At 42.0% G+C, this 21,872-nt stretch overlaps 1 protein-coding gene across 9 annotated transcripts in view; it reads left to right on the forward strand.

Moving 5' to 3' along the window:
* KIF16B (kinesin family member 16B) overlaps positions 1–21,872 on the forward strand; it is a 316,370-nt gene that overhangs the window by 227,838 nt on the left and 66,660 nt on the right. For all 9 annotated transcript variants that reach the window (XR_004808790.2, XR_004808792.2, XR_004808791.2 and 6 more), the window contains one exon: positions 19,851–19,940. Coding sequence is in view for 5 of the 9 variants with exons in the window: in XM_035705360.2 (XP_035561253.1) it covers positions 19,851–19,940 (90 nt within the window). In the remaining 4 variants the exon portion in view is untranslated. The remainder of the gene's footprint in view (positions 1–19,850; positions 19,941–21,872) is intronic.

Raw genomic sequence — 21,872 nt, forward strand, 5'->3', positions numbered from 1 at the left:
GACTCCCCGCTGAGTGTGGAACCCATCACAGGGCGGGATCTCACAACCCTAAGATCATGACCTGAACTGAAAACAGGAGTTGGCCATTTAACAGACTGAGCCATGCTGGTACCCCAAGATGTATTTTATTTTAATAGATAAATATGTTAATAAAATATAACTATTAAGTCAATTTCCTCAATTTCAAGTATCCTCAACAATTAAGAGGATACTTAATTGTTATAGTATGATCTTACATGTGGAACCTTAAAAACAAACCAGGCTCAGAGATACAGACAATAGATTGGTAGTTGCCAGAGCCAGGGTAAGGGTAGGTGAAATGGATGCAGGTGGTCAAAAGTTTTAAAGTAAGTATGGGGATCTCATGTACAGCATCATGATTATAGTTAATAATGCTGTATTCCATATTTGAAAGTTGCTAAGAGAGTAAATTTTAATTCTCATCATAAGAAAAAAATATAACCATTCATATGTGGTAACAGATGTTCACAAGACTTATGTGATTGTTTTGCAATATATACAAATACCAAATCATTATACTATATATCTGAAACTCATATGATGTTGTATGTCAATTATACTTCAGTAATTCAAAAAAAGAAAAGAATTAAACAAAAACTGAGTTGATTTATTAATTTTTTTTTAATTTTTTTATTTATTTATGATAGTCACAGAGAGAGAGAGAGGCAGAGACACAGGCAGAGGGAGAAGCAGGCTCCATGCACCGGGAGCCCGATGTGGGATTTGATCCCGGGTCTCCAGGATCGCGCCCTGGGCCAAAGACAGGCGCCAAACCACTGCGCCACCCAGGAATCCCAACTGAGTTGATTTAAATAAAAATTGCAAGCAAATAGTAGTCCAGGCCATATCAGATCTGGCCAAGACTGTGCAGATGCTACTGTGAAGGCAAGTTAGAGAACCCAGATACAGAAAACCATGTGGGACATTTCAGAATCTCTGCTTTCACCTCAGAATATATAAAATCCAAATCCAAAGAGTTCAGCTTTCTTTGAACATATCAAAACGAAGTTCTGAAAGTATATCATTGTTTTGCTTCTTTTTTGTACTTATCCCAGGTGCTGTAATCAGCACCAGAAATGACCTGTTTGCATTTGCCTGGAGAATCCCTAATTCTCTGTGTAGGGAGGGACACCAAATGCATTCGCAGGTAGGTGTGCTGAGGATCTTATATTTTCCTGGGGATACTCGGTCACAGAAGTCTCAGGGCCTCAGTACTAGAAACCAACATGACCTGAATATACATACTGTCCTTCTTTTGAACAAAACAAAAATGGCCACACTGCAGTAAAGGCATAGCTCTAGGGGTGGTGCTGAGTGTGCCAATGTCCTGTCCAGGCTTGGCCAGGTAATCTCTACAAGAAATTAACTGTAAAGTAAGGACAAATTGACCAAACCCGCCTGGCTGGATTGGTATGAGCATTATATAAACTTTGGTGTGTGAAGTGCTTAGAACTCTGCCACTTCCTAAGTGCTGGATAAGTATTTGTTTTTAAAAAACAGGTAAATTTTAGGGGATCCCTGGGTGACTCAGCGGTTTGGCACCTGCCTTTGGCCCAGGGCACCATCCTGGAAACCTGGGATCGAGTCCCATGTCAGGCTCCCTGCATGGAGCCTGCTTCTCCCTCCTCCTGTGTCTCTGCCTCTTTCTCTCTCTCCCTCTCTCTCTCTATCTCTCTCTCTCTCATAAATAAATAAATAAATCTTAAAAAAAATGTAAAATTTTTTTAAAGATTTTATTTGAGTGGGCAGAGAGGAGAGAGACAAGGAGACTCCGTGTTCAGCGAGGAGTTGGGTGCAGGGCTTGATCCCATAACGCTAAGATCATGACCTGAGCCAAAATCAGGAGTCAGATGCTCAACCGACTACCAGCCAGACGCTCCATAGAAGATAAGTTTTTAAAAGGCATAGGGAATGAGTGAGATTTTACCCTTGTAATCCTCTTAATGACTTTTGATGTACAGTTGTGTCTTTGCGAATTTTAGATTTTTTTTTTATTTCGATTGCTCATTCTCCCTCAACATTCTTGAATTTTAACATTAAGTATGGGACCACCCGGGTGGCCCAGTTGATTAAGTGACCGACTCTCAATTTTAGCTCAGGGCATGATCTCAGGGTCATGAGATTGAGCCCCAGGTAAGGCTCCATGTTTAGCTTGGAATCTACTTGGGACTCTCCCTTTCCCTCTGCCCCTCACCCTCCCTGCATACATGCACTCTCTCTCTCAAATGAATAAATAAATCTTTAAAAAAATTAAGCATTCATCAACTGACTATTGGATGCAATGGCAATGTTTTCTAGAACAAACAGTCATGCTTATGATAATAGTTTGGCTATTAAAGTCTTGTCTTGGTGAAGCAGTGGATTTAAGGTAGCTAAGATTAAAAGTATCACTTTTTTTAAAAGTCTGTTTAGTTTTACACTTTCTTTGAAGGAGATCTGATGTGTATAAATATTTTATACTATTACACTTTATACTTCAGAAAAATCTTTGTGGTTTTAAACAAAAATCAATTTCTTTTTTCTACTCTTCTTCCATGATGGTCTTAAAGGTCTTCTTAGGGTCCTGAACACATAGCAATGTTCTGTGACTAGCAGGGGAGGGTGTTAACACCTGGGATTAGATCCCTGTTGACTGTGAAGTTGGTGGTGGTTGCTGCCAGTTCATTTAAGGTGCCAAGCTGACCCACGAGGGCCCCCTGGATGCAAGTCTACATGAGCTGAGTTTGCAGGCCCATGTAGAGTGAGTGAGACTGGGAAGAAGCACTCACTGGTGTGGCTGCCCAGAATTCTCTCCACTTGTCCCCCTCCATTCCCATTCCGTGTTTCCTTCCCTTTTCTGCCTGTCTTTCCTGAGAGAGAATTTATTAGTTATTTAAGTCATGCCTTCTCCCTGTAATCTCTAATCAGGTAGCTCTGGTTGGGTTGTTCACTGATGAGTAAATAGTCATGAGCCCGGTTAAGGTACTATTTGAGTTCAGGTACAGGGAGTGGAATTTGGGGGGAGGAAGAGAGACAACAGTGGTTCTTCAGCACTCATCTTCTGATCCCTGCTCAGTCCCAAGGAGGTTTACATCACTGGACTTTAAAATTAGAAAAAATAATGTTTTTCATTAACTAAAATGTGATATTTAATTCAAAAGGACTTTTTTTCAGTATCTTTATTCAGGGATTAAAAACAACTTCTTTTATGAAGTAACTTTGAAACTAGATATGTAAGATTTTGTTTTTTAGTGACAGTTTTCAGTCAACTTTGTTAAGGCATAATTTACATACAGTGAAATGCACACATTTTAAGTGTACTTTGATGAGTCTTGACATGTATGTAACCCATGTAACCAGCACCCCTATCAAGACTTAGAACTTTTCTATCTTTCCAGAAAGTTTCTGGTGCCCCTTTACAGACAGTGTGCCTGCCCGCCTCCACACAAGCTCTGAGCTGCTTTCTCTAATATAGATTAGTTGCATCTGTTCTAGCATGCCGTGTAAATAGGACCAGGCAGCATTTACTCCTTTGTGTCTGGCTGCTTCCATGTAGCATGCTGTTCTGAAGATTCATCCACGTAGTTGAATGTAACAGTAATTTACTTCTTTTTATTGCTAAATAGCATCCCATTGTATGGATATATTATAATTTTGGGATAGTATTTGTCTTAATGTCCTTATAGGGCAATACAGAAAGTTGTCATCTCCATGATGCACTCCCTCCATCCCCACTCCCCTCTTACTTCACTGATTCACTGATCCTTGAAGGATATTTGCCTGGGAACCCTGGGTGGTGAGGGCATCAGTCCCCATGGTCCTTGCAATGATATCATCCAGCAGGTTGCAGTAGCACATCCTTCTGGGACTGTGTCCACATTCTCTATAAGAGGTGTATGTTCTGTGTCAACTGATGTCAGAAGCTGGCAGAGGGCAGCCCGGGTGGTTCAGCGGTTTAGCGCCGCCTTCAGCCCAGGGCCTGATCTTGGAGACCCGGGATTGAGTTCCACGTCGGGCTCCCTGCATGGAGCCTGCTTCTCCCTCTGCCTGTGTCTCTGCCTCTCTCTCTCTCTGTCTCTCTTTCTCTCTCTCTCGTCTCTCATAAATAAATAAAATCTTAAAAAAAAAAAAAAGCTGGCAGAGAAGCTGAGGGGTCGCCAGTCTGACTACTCTCTGAGAAGAGCATATTCTATGCTAAGTATGATTCAATGTCACTGGCTAGTGGGCAGAATGTACCTGTATGATCCATGCTTGCACCAGACCGCAGCCATCAGAGGTTATACCACTAACTGGACTACAACAGTCATCTTAACTCTAGTGCTTCAAATGCTTGTCTGTGATTAACACAAGAAATCAATTACAACTGTGTTATAGTTGCCATTTTCAGTTAGGATCAGAGTGGAAAGAATTTAATTTTTAAATTACATTTCAGCAGGATACAAAACACTAGCCTGGGAGATCTGTGGTTAACAGAGGCTGGCATATTCTCATGTTCCAGAAATAAGCTGATGTTTCCAGCATTGTCTTAAATTCTCTGCCCTTTAACTTCCGTATTAATGTGATAGTGTAAAGAAATAAGCCAACACTGGTATATTTTTAAAAATATTTTGTTTCCTGAGAGTTTTCATTCCTTTTCTTCTTTTAAAGATTTTATGTATTCATTTGAGAGAGGGAGCATGAGGTAGGGGTAGCAGGGGCAGAGGGAGAAAGAAGCAGGCTCCCCCCTCTCCTCCTTCCCCAGCAGGGAGCCCAACAATGTGGGGCTCTATCCCAGGACCCCGAAATCATGACCTGAGCCCAAGGCAGACCCTTAACTGAGTAAGCCACCCAGGCACCACTGTTTCCTGAGAATTTTTATTCCTGTGAAAACTGTAGGTGATCTTCACAGGAGATTGTCTTCCTGTCCCTTCCTAGAGTGGTGACTTCTGCAGTAGAGCCCCTTCCTCCCACCCATTCTCTATCCTGTCACCTGGTTGTCTCCTCCCTTCACAGCAGATGTCACAGCCCACAGTCAGGTAGTTTTCTTTCAGTCACTGTCATGTTTATAGCTGGCCTTCTCCGGAGATGTACACTCCTGGGCCCTCATCACTGAGTTCCCAAGCCTTCCCACAGGCCCTGACTGGTAATGGTCACAGGGAGAGGTCACTCAACAATATCAGCCACACAAGTCTGCCATCAGGTGTCCTCACTGGTCAGAGCCCGGGTAGAGCTTCAGGATTTTGTGACTGTGTGCCATTTGTAAACAGCCCCCCACAGGCTCCCCACGCTCTGACTGCTGTTGGATTCAGCCATTGATCAGCCTCACCCACTGGTTTCCTCATGAGGTGGCTGCCTTTCTAGTGGTCCAGTGCAAGGACAGGCAAATCCAGGTCCTGGACTGAGTGCAAGAAGGCCGCTGCCTCCCGCCTGCCTCCCCCTGCCAGCACCCACAGAAGAGTTGTTTTGTCTTGTTCTGCACAGATAGGTAGCCCTCTGACCACTCTCCACCCCCTGGATATTATTCTAGGCTACTGGGCATTCCAGCCCCCTGCTCATGCTTAGGAAGCACCTGTTGTAGAGTCTTCTCTAAGGAGCCTCTGGTACCCTAGTCATACCCACTCACTCCCCACTCCCCAGGCTGGGTGGCAGGAGGTCAGCCCCTTTGTGCTGAATCACTTTGGTCCACTTGCAGACTACATGCTTTACTTCAAACACACGTCGTCCGAAACACAGTGATTCCTCATTTCTAGCCCTCAGATTTTGGTTGAAGGGACCACAGGAACAGTCACCTCTTCTTGCCCCCCATCCCCACCCCCATGTGCCTCATTGTGCCCTGACTCCTGGTCAGCGGCCTGAGGAGGAGAGGAGAGGCAGAGGAAACCAGGGAGGACTGATAGCGGGGCGGTGTAGGCTTGAGGAAGCCGTCCAGCATAGCTTGTAGGCCACCTGCGCCGAACTCCTGAGCACTCTGCTCACTGGTCCAATTTCTTCTCTGTCACGTGAGCTTAGGTAGTGAGCCCCCCCCCCTTCCGGTTAGGTACATGAGCCCCCCTCCTTCCGGTTTCTGTTAGCGCTGTGCTGGCTTTTTTTTTTTTTTAATTTATTTTTTATTGGTGTTCAATTTGCCAACGTATAGCATATCACCCATGCTCATCCTGCCAAGTGCCCCCCTCAGTGCCTGTCACCCAGTCACCCCCACCCCCTGCCCACCTCCCTTTCTACCACCCCTAGTTCATTTCCCAGAGTTAGGAGTCTCTCATGTTCTGTCTCCCTTTCTGATATTTCCCACACATTTCTTCTCCCTTCCCTTATATTCCCTTTCACTATTATTTATATTCCCCAAATGAATGAGACCATATAGTGTTTGTCCTTCTCCAATTGACTTATTTCACTCAGCATAATACCCTCCAGTTCCATCCACGTCGAAGCAAATGGTGGGTATCTGTCGTTTCTAATGGCTGAGGAATATTCCATTGTATACATAGACCACAGCTTCTTTATCCATTCATCTTTCGATGGACACCGAGGCTCCTTCCACAGTGTGGCTATTGTGGACATTGCTGCTAGAAACATCGGGGTGCAGGTGTCCCAGCATTTCACTGCATCTGTATCTTTGGGGTAAATCCCCATCAGTGCAATTGCTGGGTCATAGGGCAGGTCTATTTTTAACTCTCTGAGGACCCTCCACACAGTTTTCCAGAGTGGCTGCACCAGTTCACATTCCCACCAACAGTGCAAGAGGGTTCCCCTTTCTCCACATTCTCTCCAACATTTGTTGTTTCCTGTCTTGTTAATTTTCCCCATTCTCACTGGTGTAAAGTGGTATCTCATTGTGGTTTTGATTTGTATTTCCCTGATGGCAAGTGATGCGGAGCGTTTTCTCATGTGCGTGTTGGCCATGTCTATGTCTTCCTCTGTGAGATTTCTGTTCATGTCTTTTGCCCATTTCATGACTGGATTGTTTGTTTCTTTGCTGTTGAGTTTAATAAGTTCTTTATAGATCTTGGATACTAGCCCTTTATCTGATAGGTCATTTGCAAATACCTTCTCCCATTCTGTAGGTTGTCTTTTAGTTTTGTTGACTGTATCCTTTGCTGTGCAAAAGCTTCTTATCTTGATGAAGTCCCAATAGTTCATTTTTGCTTTTGTTTCTCTTGCCTTCATAGACGTATCTTGCAAGAAGTTACTGTGGCCGAGTTCAAAAAGGGTGTTGCCTGTGTTCTTCTCTAGGATTTTGATGGAATCTTGTCTCACATTTAGATCTTTCATCCATTTGAGTTTATCTTTGTGTATGGTGAAAGAGAGTGGTCTAGTTTCATTCGTCTGCATGTGGATGTCCAATTTTCCCAGCACCAATTATTGAAGAGACTGTCTTTTTTCCAGTGGATAGTCTTTCCTCCTTTGTCAAATATTAGTTGACCATAAAGTTCAGGGTCCACTTCTGGATTCTCTATTCTGTTCCATTGATCTATGTGTCTGTTTTTGTGCCAGTACCACACTGTCTTGATGACCACAGCTCTGTAGTACAACCTGAAATCTGGCTTTGAGGAGACCCTTAGCACGGGAGTTCAGGTGGGCCAGGCCACCGCAAGCAGGGAGCTCTGAAGGTGAGACTAGGTAGTTGATGTCTTTTATAGCTGAGAGGCCATGTGACGGGAACCTCTGCGCTGGGGCCAGACACAGTTGTGCCACAATGTTGAGGCAGTGGAAGCAAACCAGCAGTGGCAGTGGAGGTTATGTTTTATTTTGCCTGAATAGATTTTAAAAACGTTCAAGGAGCAGTCAGCACTTTGAACGTGGGAGATCTGACACGGAAATCCAGATTTCCCAAGTTCCTATAAAACATCAGAAAATGTGGGCACCCTGGGCCGGTGTCCCAAAGGGCAGTCCTGATTGGGGCTGAACAGTGGCTTCTCTTGGGATGGGCCTGTGCCCTCTGCTGTGCCCCCGACCTCATTGGTCCCGGTGACAGAGGTCACCTGAGGGGACGGTGCATCGAGTCCGAATGCACAACAAGGCTCACGGACCGAATGAAGTGTTTGATCACACAGTCTATAAGTCCGTTTAGGGACTACAAGGGGCATGTGGGAAGGGTGTGCTGTCTGACCCCGTCTCCCGGAGTTCGCTTGCCCAGCTGCTCTCTGCCCCCGCACTGCCTGCCAGGCCTGGGGTTCTGAGCGAGGGGCCTCAGCAGACATGGTACTCGGAGGCAGCGCACTTGCCCGGTGACACTGTGCCTGGCTGGTGGCCTGCTGAACAGCCCTGGTCTTCACCAGCGCTCCTCAGGTAGAGCACATGGCACCCAGCATGGGGTGGGGTCGTTGTCACCAGTGGTCCACAGAGGGCTGAATTAGCTGTTGGCCTTGAGCACGTAGAGTCATGACCTATCACTTTACATCTCCAGGTGACATTCTTATCTGTTCCATCATATTTATCTATTCTTTCTCTGGTGTGCCCTACAGGTTACAGGCCCTTATTTAGCATATCTTTTGAATACTTTTGTGTCTCCCAGGCTGCTCGAGTACTCACTGTTTTGGCACATTCTCTGAGGTTTACCTGTATCCGGTAAACTGCTCGATTACTTGCTGGCAATGCTCAGTCCTTCTGATGAGCTTCATCTGTCCTCTGTAGCAGAATTGAAAGTACTCATATAGCACGGAGACTCCCGCTCTGCTCCCTGTTGTCCTCCACGAGCCTCTTGGAGTTTCATTCCTCTCTAAGACCTATAGGCCAGTTGAGTTTGCAACCTCTGTTCAAAGGAGGACACTATTGTCTATCAAGCACCTTCTTCAGCCCAGTCACTTTGCCAGACATTTCCACAAATGTGGGGACTATTCCAAAATGGGAGTATTATTTGAATGTAATGAATTAGGAAATTATGAGTGACTTGCCCAAGGCCACACAGCTAGTAGGGTACCAAATGCCCATGTCAGATCTGAGAAGTCTGAGCCATACTAGTGCCCTTGCTTATTCATTTTAGTATGCCTTCTACATTTCACTACTTTCTGCATTTTTAGAAGTTAAGGCCATGTTTTAGGGTTGGTTGAGACATGGTGGCCCTTATCACATCCTTGCCTGTTTTCAAAATCTACAGTTATTTTTGTGTGTATTTTAATTTTTTATCTTGAGTTCTGGCCAAGTTACAGGCACTTTGTAAATTAGGGCTATTACGAAGGCTTTGACAAACCTGGAGAATTTGATGGGGGTTAGAGATGCCAGGGAGCATGAAAAGGAAATGCTCAGGAAATTTGCAGTCTGAGAGTTGAAGCAAGCACATTTATAGTCAGAGAAATTCCTCTTTATTTGGCAGAACAGAAATAAGAGCCATTCTAGTCTATTAGATAAACTATGCACACATATATCTTTTAGAAATACTCCTAATTTGATAGAATATAAATGTTCAGAAGGATTTGTGTGTTGGCATCTGAATCTCTGTTTATTAGTAACTTGATAGATTATCTCCTTGAGTGTGTATTAGTATAGCTGAGACAAATGGAGTGTTGTATAAGCCGTGGTCCAGCTAGATCCCAATATTCAGTTTGTGTATTATTTTCAAACATAGATAACAAGTGAGAGAAATAACATTGGGACTTGAAGAATCATATCTTATTCTCTTTTTTTAAGCACCCCTCCATCTCTCTGAGAGCTTTTTCTTTCACTGAAAAAATTAAGAAAAAACGTTTTCCCTTCCCCAATTTTCACACAAAGCAACTAATCGTTTGTATCACTTTCACTTGAGCAGTTGTGTGTGTCTTCACAAAGTGAAAGCTGCATATAGGAGAAACGGCAAAAAAGAAATGAGATTGACTCACAAGCACATCACATTGCAGCCAAGCCTTGAATTTTCATTTCAAATTGGTTTTTTCCTTATAAGAATATATTAATATTTTGTTTCCCTTAACTTCAGAATTTGAGGGGGTTTGACATCCCTTCCTAGAATAAAATTGGTTTTAAAATAAATCATGAAGTGGTTTGAACTCCCCTTTTTGTAGTTGCTACTCGAGGATACCCCTTGCTTTTCAGTAGTGCATAAGAAAAGACCTTTCTTTAGGAATATGACCACAGTGCCAGGAGTTATCATTTACTGGGCACCCAGACACCCTGCTGGTTGTTTCACATGCTTTTCGTTTATCTGTAGGTTAATGTCACGAACCCATTTCACAGATGGAGAAACTGAGACCTGGAAGAATTGTGTAATATAGCCAAAGTCACACAGCTCATTAGTGACTGGGCTAAAATTAGGATCTAAATCTGTCTTAATCCAGAAGCTCTTCATTATTCCATTCTCCAGTGATGCCTCGTAGAAAGTTTGCCTTCTGGGCTTTGACTCTGAATATTTTGGTAATTTGAAGGAAGATCAGTGAGGCTCTCAATTCTCGTAATTTCCCACAATTTTCAAGTAGGGTAATTTTCCCTAGCTCTCACTGGTTTTACAGAGGTGTTAGGGGAAAGGAAAAGTACTTATTAGTAATGATCTTAGATTTGAAAGGCATCCATCTTATCAGAATCTTAGAGTCTTTTTACATTCTTTCAAATTTACCTTCAAACTGGTAGATAGAGTAAGTACACTGAAATAAATGGTATTATCCCGATTTTGAAGGTGCTGAAATTGAAGCATAAAGAAGTCATAATTTCTAGTTATTGCAGAAGGCTGAGACTTTGGTCAGCTAGAAAGTGCAATTTGATTTTGCATCACTTGGTAGTTATGTAGATATGGTGTTACTCAGCCGCCAGCTGCCAGGCTCCTTTCTTCGTGGTGTGCCATGTTCAGACCAGATTTGGAAGCCAAGGGCTCTGAGGCACTTCGGTACGTGTTGGTGCTACATCTACACAGAAGGATGATGGCTGGGGGGGTTTCCTGGATAAAGGCTGAATAATCTTCTATCTGTGTGGCCCTTTTACTTTCGGAGTCTTTATGCTTCAAACTCCATACACCTCCCATCCGTGTCACCAACAGGCAGGGCAGATCTAGGATTGGATTATGGATTTCTCCCTCCTTGCCTGGTGCACTGGCTTTAAGACCATGGTCCTGCTGGGGCCCAGCTTCTTGACTCAGGTGTCTTGGAGACAGAATTTCCATAGTTGGTAGGCTGATTGGTTCCCAGTGCCACTGCAGTGGAAGGGGATGCCTGTTCACTTCCGGATCTCATTATGCAGTTTTTTGGGCACAATTCACATGGCAGCTATTCCCTTGCCACTTGGGTGGTTGCTGACACAGTGTCTTTTCCTTTGTGTTCACTCGGTTACAGAACTTGGCACTCTTGGATTTCTCTGAAAGAAAGGCATAAAAACCTGCCTGAAGTTTCCCTAGGGAAACCAGCAAAGGGGGGGGTGCATTATACATCTCAGAGCAAATAACTGAATATACCCTGTTAGCTAACTATGTTCTCTGCAAAGCACTAGCCTTCCCTCTCCTGCTTCCTGGATATCCTTTGGGAGCTCCGGCGGCTGCCCCCCTTGCTATGTGGAAAGTTTCTGCTTCAGCCTACTTCTTAGGCCTCTTCCCCAAGTTTACATGCCCAAAGGACCTACACATTCAGAAACAAATGCTCTTAAGTTCCTAGGACCCATCCCCTTAAAGGCAACTTTTGTTTCTCCATGTGTTTTTTGGGAGTCTCACATTTACTCCCTGCACTCTTCTTACTCCAGCCTTTCCTTGTGTTTCTTCTGATCAGCAGGCTCCTCTCTGTAAACGAATTTGATAAATGACATTTCCTCTTTCTTTCTTTTACAATTCTTTACCCTACCCTATTATCTCCTCTAATGCTTACTTTATAAAAACTTTAAACAGCTATAGGTAAGTCAGAAAAGGACTAAAATGTAGGTTGATCCACTGAGCACATTTCAGCGTAGAAAGAGAAAGTACAGCAGAAAAGTGTTTATTGAAAAGAAGACTCTGGGCTCTACTGTCTCCATTATTATTTAACAAATACTCATTTGGTCTTAAACTTTTTTTTTTTAATTTTTTTTTTTTTTTTTATTTATGATAGAGAGAGAGAGAGAGAGGCAGAGACATAGGCAGAGGGAGAAACAGGCTCCATGCAGGGTGTGAGACGCCCGATGTGAGACTGAATCCTGGGACTCTAGGATCACACCCTGGGCCAAAGGCAGGCGCTAAACCGCTGAGCCACCCAGGGATCCCTGTAACGTAGTTGTTTTAAAGACCATACTGGAAGTATCGAGATAATGAAGGACAGAGAAGATGAATAAATTGTCCGTGTATTCTATGTTCCATTAAGTGGGAGAGAAACATGCAGAAACAAGAAGAATGCAGAACAAAAGGGGGTCCTGAGGAGCAGGCAGGAAGATAAAATAACATCTTTGTGGATTTCAGTGATAGGGGCCTGAGAGCAGACAGAGACAAGTGATATGTGGGTAAGAGGAAGCAGTGCAGTTGAGACCAACCTTGGGGAGGGACTTTCCTTTTAAGTAGAGGTGAGTGTGGACACTGAAGTGAAGATGAAGAGGTTTGGAGGCAGGAGGAAGAGAATCTAGCAATAGTGTCATTTTGAGATGGGCTGAAAGGTACTCAGGAGGTTGGTCTAGGTGACCCTAACCACCTCGGTAAAACGTAATCATTGTCCATGAGGACTGAAAATCTACAACATTTTGAAATACTCCTTGCAGAGAATGTAACTTGGAAGGTTTTCCAAGTAGGAGTAACCCTGCTGAGTCAAAAATATTATAAATTTTGTACATTCTGCTTTCTTTAGGGGGACAGCACCCAGAAGAGAAAGCTAACACCATAGACTGCCTGATTTGGGGAATTATTCTAATGTGGCCCCACCAGAAGGTGGAGGGAGCTAGGGAAATGAGGTGCTGGCCCTCCAGTGGCCAGAAGACTGACCTGGAGTCCAGCCTGGGCCTGTGAAGGAGTGATCCCAAGGAAAGAGATGAGCTAAGGGACCAGAAGAGGTTCCTGGCAGTCCCAGTGAAGATAGACAGTGGACTCCACAAAGGTAGGGCAAGCATGCCCATTAGAAACCCTTTGAAGGATTTGTCCATCTTAGACACAGACCAGAGCAAGGACTTACAGGATGATAGCAGGCTATAGTTAATGAGATGTCAGCCTTTTTTTTTTTTTTTTTTTTTTACTACTTCTAGTTTAGTTCCATTTGTGACAGTTGTCTGAGGTTTTGTTTTTTTTTTTTTTAATTTTTAAAGATTTTATTTATTTATTCATGAGAGACACAGAGATAGAGAGGCAGAGACACAGGCAGAGGGAGAAGCAGGCTCCATGCAAGGAGCCCGACGTGGGACTCGATCCCAGGTCTCCGTGATCACATCCTGGGCTGAAGGCAGCGCTAAACCATTGAGCCACCCAGGCTGCCTATTGTCTGAGCTTTTAATTAAGTCTGATGTATTAATATTTGCTACCATATAAATTCCACTGTTTGTAATATATTTCATGTTCCCTCAAGCATATTAGTTCTGTAGAAGACTGTATTTTGCAAAAATCTGACAAATCTTTAGTATGTAGTTTTCGTGTAGACACTTGTAGTGTATATTAGGTTAGCATTTGAGGATTTCCTTCAAACTGTTACTAAAGAGAAGGAATTTTATTTTTATATACTTTAGGTAGCTCCTTGAAATGTTGTTAGAAAATAAATGTTGTTTGGGAGAACTCTACAGGTAACTATTTACATGGAGTATTTTTCTTTGGGTGAAAAATTGTAGATTCTCATTCTTATACAGATAGATATACACAAAGGAATATATACTGGTGACAGATCTTAAAATCGACAATTCTCAAACCAGCAGAATATGTATATAACATAAATTTGTGGAAAGGACTCAATAGAGAATTGTTTATAAGTAAATACACTTCATCTTATGGATGTGTTTATGTTGTTTAAGTTGCCCTTGATCATTTTATGGCTCAGAAAAGATGGATTTGTATCAGCAGAGCCATCCAGTAACAGAGAAGTAATGAATTTGCTCCTCAAAGATATGCAGTAATGATGCCCTACTTTCTCAACACTGAAGAAAATAATCGAATATTTTGACCTGATTTATTTGGCGTAGTGATCTTCTTTTTCTTCTCTCTGCATCAACACCTCATCCCATGCCCAGTTTTAATTTAGGGCAAAATAGTATTTTAATATATATTTCGCCTTTCTGTGTAGTTGTTCCAAACTTCACATGTGCCTTTTCCCACCTCCAGGGGTGATGGCGTCTCCATTATAGAGAAGGGATTTGACTTTGACTCCACGTTTCCTGTGGAGAGAGGACATATGTGGTTGCCTTGCCCCCCATTTACGCAGTGGTCATGGCTGGCCTTGATGCTTCATCATCCTTGTCCTCATCCAGTTCACATGTTGGCAGACAAAGGGAGATTTACATATTTTATACAAAAAATAGGAAGTTTGAGCCACTGTATCCCTGTACTTAACTTGGAGCCAGATAAAGATCTCCAAGGTAAAGAATTTAGAAATCTCTATGTGTGTCACTGTAAACTTGTGTTACAAATATATTGAGAAGGCAGCATAGTCTCAGTGCAGTTATAAAAAAAAAAAAAATCATCGTGATTCAGGTGAACCTCAAAGAAACCGTATACCAACCAGAACAGGGTATATGGACAGGGTGGCAGCAGGCCTTGAGTGCCATGTTGACAGATCTGGGCCAAGCTTGGAACTCTTACCTAATTGGAAAAGAAAAATAATCTTAAGTATATCTTTCAGCAAACTGCCAGCATCTAATGTGGCACCTAACACATAGTAGTAGCTCAATAAATGTTTATTTCTACAGTGAGAGTTCCCCCCCTCTACCCCAGTTACTGCCAAAAGCTCATTCTCTTAGAAGGCTTGAAATTTTTAGGGTAGAAAGACATTTATATAACTAATACCAGTTCTATAGGTTTATTAATACAACTTTCGTTACATAACTTATATCCTGTGGTATGTTCTCTGGTTAAGCCGTGAACTACATGCTAAGGAATCATGGAGGAGGGAATGATTTCTCCAGGGAGAGAAGTATGGGGAAGCTGCCAAGAGAGGAATTGTGGTTTGGATGCCCCCAGAGGCTGACCAGGAGCTCCCTACTTATAGAATGGGGTATACAACTGAGGAGGCCATTCAAAAGACTGCAAAAGACCAATGAATATGCCATATTTCTGGGTTAAGTTGTCTAAAGTTCGAGATTTCTGATCCACTGGGAGCTGAGATTAGAAAGGTGGTGTTGAGTCCCATGAAGGCGGGTGGGGGAAGAGAAGTGTGGGAGGTTAGTAGGACACCGTATTTAATTTTGGAGCAGCAGTACTAGCAGTGATTTACAGCAAGGCTGCTTATACTGAATCCAGACCTAAAGGAATTGAGGGAGCTGGTCATGTGAAAGAGTATTTCAGAAAGAGGAAAAATCTTGTGAAAAGTCCCTGAGGCCATCCTTACTGTGTAGCAGTTTGAAGTGTTCCAGATAAGTGAGGAAACCAGAATGAGCAAGGGAGCGAGTGGTTGGAGATGATGCCAGAGAGGAGGCAAATCATAGCAATCTGTGTGGGTCAGTTGAACTTGATTGTACCCTGAGTGAGATAAGACAGGTTGGAAGGACGTCGTCCTCTTTGAGCAAAGATATGGCCCTATCTAACTTCATTTTAACAAGATCACTTTAGCTATGGTGTGAGAAAGGAATGAAGGGAGGTGGGGGCGGGGCATGGGGAGACAAAAGCAGAAGCAAGGAGATCAATTAGGAGGCTGTTAAAAATAACCCACACAAGAGAGGATGGTGGCTTAGACCAAGATGTGAACAGTGGTGATGGTGAGAACTGGTCAGTCTCATTATGTTTTGGAATTAGGTAGAAAGGATTTGCTGTCTGGATATGAGCTATGAGAGAAAAAGGAATATCAAGGATAATGCCAGAGTTTTTGGATTGAACAGGTAGTTGAGTAGCATTGCCATTTACTGAGATGGGGAGGCAGGAAGGGGAAGGAGTTTGGGAGATTAATTTTGATAAGTTAAGCCATGGTAAGTATGATGTGCAATTAGACATTCAAGTAGGCAGTAGAATATATGAGTCTGGGCTCAGGGGTCAGACAGGAGCATCCAGGGAATCATCAGCATATAAATATAAGCTATGAGATGGGATGAGATCATTAAAGGAATGAGTGCAGGTAGAAAATAAAACATGTTCAAGGACTAAGCCCTGGGACACTGATGTTTAGAGGTCAGGGAGATGAAGAGAAAGCTCAGCAAGGAAAATTAAGGTAAGCAAGTGTAGCAGCATGGAAGCCAAATGAAAAAAGTATTACGAGGAGGAGCTGTCAGGTACATCACATCCTACTGATAGATAAGTAAGATCAAGACCAAGAATTAACCAGTGGATTAGCAATATGGCATTGTTGATGAGATAAAAGTAGTTTGAGTGGAATGCTGAGTAGATTGCGATGGATTCGAGGGATAATGGGAAGAAATTGAGGTATCAAGAATAAACTCTTCCAAGGAGTTTTGTTATTGATGAGAAGGATAGAAATGGAGTGGTAATTAGAAAGGAAAGGGAGGCTAGGGTGGGAGTTTAAGATGAGAGAAATAATAGCTTATTTAGATGATGATGGGTATACCTAGTACAGAATGGGAACGTGTTGGTGCAGAATAGAGAAGAGAACATTATACATTGCAATATCCTTCAGAAGGCCAGAGGGGATGGAATCCAGTGTTTAAGAAGCGGGCTTAACCTTAAGAGCACTGATCCATGTGTCATGCCTGGGAACAAGGAAAAACATGAGATACAGGGAGATGGTGGCAACTGGGGAGACTTTCTTGAAGGTACCTGGGGAAATGTTCTTTTGATTTCTTTCATTTTCTCAGTGAAATGGGAATTAAGGTTATCAGCTGAGGACAGGGAGAGAAGTGATGAAGGCTTGAGGATACAGATAGGGTAAACTATTTACAAAGCTGTTATCTAAGAGAAGAGTGGATAGAACTGGAAAATGGGATATGCCTAGTGGGAGGCATCCAGGCTGACCTGAAAGGGAGAATTGTGACTTTCAGATGAGACCAGTCAGTCCACTTGGTGGTATGTTTTCTTCAGTCACATTCTGCTAGGCACGTGCAGGCCTGAAGTAAACAGACAGTTGGATTTCACTAGGGTTATGGTTTAGCTATTAGTCCAGGGAATTTCAAGAGCAGGAGGAAGAGATCTGAGGTTGAATGCAAGGGAAATGGTTGTCATGATTGCCCATGGTTTCCAAGTTGAGTGAGGAAAGAACCAGGGTGAAGATTGAGGAACAGGTCAGGGTATGGGAGGGATCATTTGTGTCTCAATGAAATTACCAAGATTCATGGCAGGAGTTCCAAAGTGTTGGAGCAGATGACAGGGAGACCTAGAAAGAATCGGGAAGAGTCTAAGGTGAGTTGGAAACTGCAGGCAAAATGAGTGGAGTATAGGATCTGAAGGCCTGAGCTTCACAGAGGGGGATTTTAGAACAGATAGAAGAGCAATGGTTTAAAAGCTAGGTAGGAGGACAACAATGCCTACCTAAATCCCAGCACATGGGAGGAAGGGTTGGGGGAGTAAACAGTCTACCTGAAAGCGCTACCAGGGAAGTGGATCCTCAGGGGAGAGCCAGCCTTCCATTACAGTAAAGATGAAGGGGATGTTCTTGGAAGAGGAGGATCTAGGGGATTTTGCTGATAATTGACTAAGAGTTAAAGAGATGCAGTGGAAGTAACACAGGGAACTCAGGAGAGTCTGAGGGATGAGGGAGTCCTAGGCTTCTTTGGTGACTTTCTGTGGAATTTAGAGTCCCAACACAGCAAGGTCTCATCTGTGAGTATCCAGCGTCTTATTGCTCCCAGGTCATAAATATGGCTCCATTACCTTTTTGGGCTCTCTTGGTACATGGGCAGCAGCATGGCCCTTCCTGTTTTCTCTTTGACAGTTGGTGTGTCTAGTCAAAGTGATGTATTGCTGTGTTCTCACCCTAAGGAAACCCTCACAGCCATGCTTATAGTGGTGGCCCCATCACAGTGCCTTCTGTTGAAGAGAAGAGAACCAAGAGAACAGAGAAAACCCTCCCGCCCCAGCTTAGCAGCAGGGAGCAGTGTTTTCCAAGCTTGAGTGACTTGCATACCAGCTTTCAAATCTTACAGTTGCTGAGCTACTCTACTATTTTTATTTAATGATTTTTTTTTGAAATATACTTACCTTTTTTCCTTATAGAAATACCATTTTAGAGGGAGCTGGTAAGAAGAAATCTGCCACAATTAAAAAATCCATTGTAAATAATGAATACAGAACCAGAATGCTGGAAATTCATTTAAAAAAGCAAAGTACATCCTTATGTAACCTAAAATCATCTCAGTTGCCACTTTGGGAAATAAGTGAACCTGAGACTGGCTGAGACTCAAGACTTACTCCTCCTGAAGCTACCCACATGAGTATTCTCCCTACTACTGCTGGTTTACATGTGAGAATCAGGCTGAATTATAATGCTTGAGAAGGGCATTGCTGTAATGTACAGAGTAAGATTTCCCATACAAAGCCCATGCAAATGCCCTGGGGTGGAAGGAGTATGTGCGTTCAGGGAGTATGGCACAAGTGAAGACACCTAAGGGGAGACAGTCTAGAAGTAAGGCGGCTTGCAGGCAGTGGTTTAAAAATTTAAAATTCGGGTCTTTAAGATTAAAAATGTAGTTTTTTTTTTCTTTGAACAGCATGAAACTATGAGGGGGTCTTAAGGGAGGGTATGTGGAATGATTGGATTTAAGTTTTAAAAAACTACCCCATCAGTTGTGCAGAGAAGGGGTTGGAGGGAGAAAATGTGGATGCAGACAGCTGGAGGAGTCCCTAGTAAAGGCCATCTGAGACCTGATGGCCCAGAGTGACATGGGTGATGACCATAGAGGATGGAAGGATAGAGCTTGAAGAAATGTTTACAAAGTAGAAAGAGCAAGACCCAGGACCTGTTGGACTGTGGTCACGGTGGAGAGGAGACAGTTAGGCGTGGCTTCAGCATCTGTCTGGTGGAGCTTGCTGGGTGCTGTGGTGAAATACACCAGACAAGAACTAGAGTTGAGATGAGAGAGCATGTGGAGTTTTAGACAAGATGATTTTGAAGATCTTGTGGTGTGACCTGTAAAGAATGATGTCTCCAAGGTGGGTACATGGGTTTAGAGCTCAGAAGAAATGTGGGAATTGTAAAGGAAGTTTGAGACTCCTTAGCCTGTGACTGTGAAGGCTGGTGGGGTCTCCCTGCCTCCCTCTCCCATTGTCCCTGTGACCTTGGTTTGTGAGCTGATGTGCCTCAGGGCCTTTGTATGTACACCAGTCAGCACATTCAACAGGAACAGTAAGTTCAACTACCAGTTAAAGCCTGGGTTGAGAATTCTTCTCTAAAATACAGTAAATATATTGTATGTTTTTATACTAATAATTGAGATACAGAAATTTTGTTCTCTCATTTTTCTTTGTCCTTTTTCTACTTCCACCTCTTCGTCCTCCTTCTCCTCCTTTTTTTCTCAGCTTTTCTTTCTCTCATTTTTTTCCATCCTGTCCACCATGGTGGCATGTGGTAACCTACACTGACATTTTATATGGGCACAGTGCCATAACAGAAAGGTCACCCTATGGGATTTACTTTCTACAAAACCAAGCGAAGGGTTAAGGGACACTTTATAAACCATTAAGAGGTAACTGTCTCTCATTTTACATGGGCACATATTGCTTATAAACAGATTTGGAAACCAGAGACGCATCCTTAAGTAGAGTACGCTTATTATTTATAAGTCTTATTTATGCAGCTAGATTAATGTTTTCAGTTCTGGAGAAATTTTACATGCTAATCACTTTTTGTTAATTTTAAAATTATTTTTTTTAAATGCTAGTCATTTTTTTCCTCTAATTAATGCTGATTTATTTTGATTTTCCCGGTTAATAGATTACTGTCCTAGATGAGACATGGACTGTATTCAGGCGCTACAGTCGTTTTCGAGAAATGCATAAAACATTGAAATTAAAGTATGCAGAGGTAAGTTATGAAATCATTATCTCCAATTAAGAACATTTATTTTATAAAGTAAATGAGCTGATTGCATTATCAGTGTTCCCCCAGCTTTAGGTATCAGCTTATGTCACCAAGTTTTATTGTAATTACTCATCTGTCAAAAGTAGCTTTTTAACTTCTGTTCTGTGTTCCATTTCCATTCTACACAATTTAAACATTTACTGAACACAAGAGTTTGAAAGTGATAGTAAAGTGATGGTAAATGAATTCTCTTTTTCATAAATTTTACAATGAATTTTATTTAAATACATATTTTAATCAATTTATAACTTCTCAACTATAAGACCTATTAAAATGAAGTAGTAATAAATCCCTCAATATAGATTTGCCCTTTCTCATATTAATGCTTAGACTTCCACTTATTGAGAAGTTAAGTCGTAAAACTTAATTTGCCATCAGACATGGATGGGACGTAGATCATAAATATGGAATTATCTAGAAGCAAGGAGGCATTTCATGCATCTGGTCAGATATCTAGGGTGTTTTGATACATTGTTAATCTTTTCCTCTTTGGACAAAGACTAGTTTTTAAAATACTTTTTAGTTGGGGAGCCTGGGTGGCTCAATGGTTAAGGGTCTCCAACTCTTGGTTTCGGGTCAGGTCATGATCTCAGGGTCTTAAGATAAAGCCCCATGTCGGGCTCCAGTGGGGAGTCTGCTGGAGTATATTCTCTCTCTCTCTCTCTCTCTCTCTCTCTCTCCCTCTCTCCCCCCCTCTCTTTCTCTTCCTCTCCCCCCACTCCACCTCCCTTCTACCCCTCCCCCGGTTCATGCTCACTCATTCTCTCTCAAATAAATAAATAAATAAATAAGTAAATCTTTAAAAAGATAAAATACTTTAAGCAAAGAAAAGTATTCTTAAAATTAATGCGTATCTTCCAACAATTATTTATTTACTTTTATTTCAACTAAAGGAAACCTTGCATTGGCCCCAGCTCCTTGGGAATTTTACTTTGACCTGACTACAGATCAGTCAGTACTCATTGTCTAATGCCTGATTTCCCTACGTATTGCTTTTTAGCACTATTTTTATAGTTTCTTATGATATCCTAAAAAAATAATTTAGTCGTATTTTTTTTCTAATTCAGTTCACATAAAAATAACTAATGTTTCCTTTACCTTTCCATGCCTTCTCCTCTTTCTTATCTGATATGCATATAAAGAAAAATTCCTCTTTGCAAATAAAATGGCTCCTTGAGTTCTGGTAAAATTGAGTTATCTGAAATCCTGTCGTTAAGTACTAATAGTGTTCAATTAAAAATTGAAGAAGTTTCAGGTATGAATTTTAGTTCAGTGTTCCTCAAGAAGCTTCAGTTCCAGAAGTAACTGCATCAAAGTCAAGTTACTAAGTTTCTGCAATTTATTCATGTCCCAAGTTAATATTGACTAGAAAAATTGGAAGTATCATGTATATATTAATGTAGAGAGTGACTTGTTTTTAAAGTGAGCTTTACAGCTCATTACTTGCTTGATTATAATACCAATACTTTAATAATGTGCAGGTTTTCATAATAACTTACTGAATTCCCCTATGATATAAATGTATTTATATCATATCAATTTTATATATATATATTATATATATATATATATCTCATTCATTCTGTGGTTAATTTCATATCCATTTTTTCAGTGCCATTAGTTTCAGGCCATACTCTTTAGGCAAATAGAGTATATTCTAGTAATGCAGTGTTGGATAAGAACATATCCTCAATTCATATTGGACAGTCTGTCAGTAAACAAAGTAATATAATAGCTAGCACTTAAGGAATATGTGTGCTGTGTGACAGCTACCATCTTAGGTGAGCTGCATGCCTTCTATGAAAAATATCAATAAAATGTAATGGGGCGGAAGGTGTTGGGCATAAGGTTGTTTGAGAGTTGGCTTTCTGATGA

The sequence above is a fragment of the Canis lupus genome, chromosome 24, assembly GCF_003254725.2.
Source record: "Canis lupus dingo isolate Sandy chromosome 24, ASM325472v2, whole genome shotgun sequence".
NCBI lineage: Eukaryota > Metazoa > Chordata > Mammalia > Carnivora > Canidae > Canis > Canis lupus.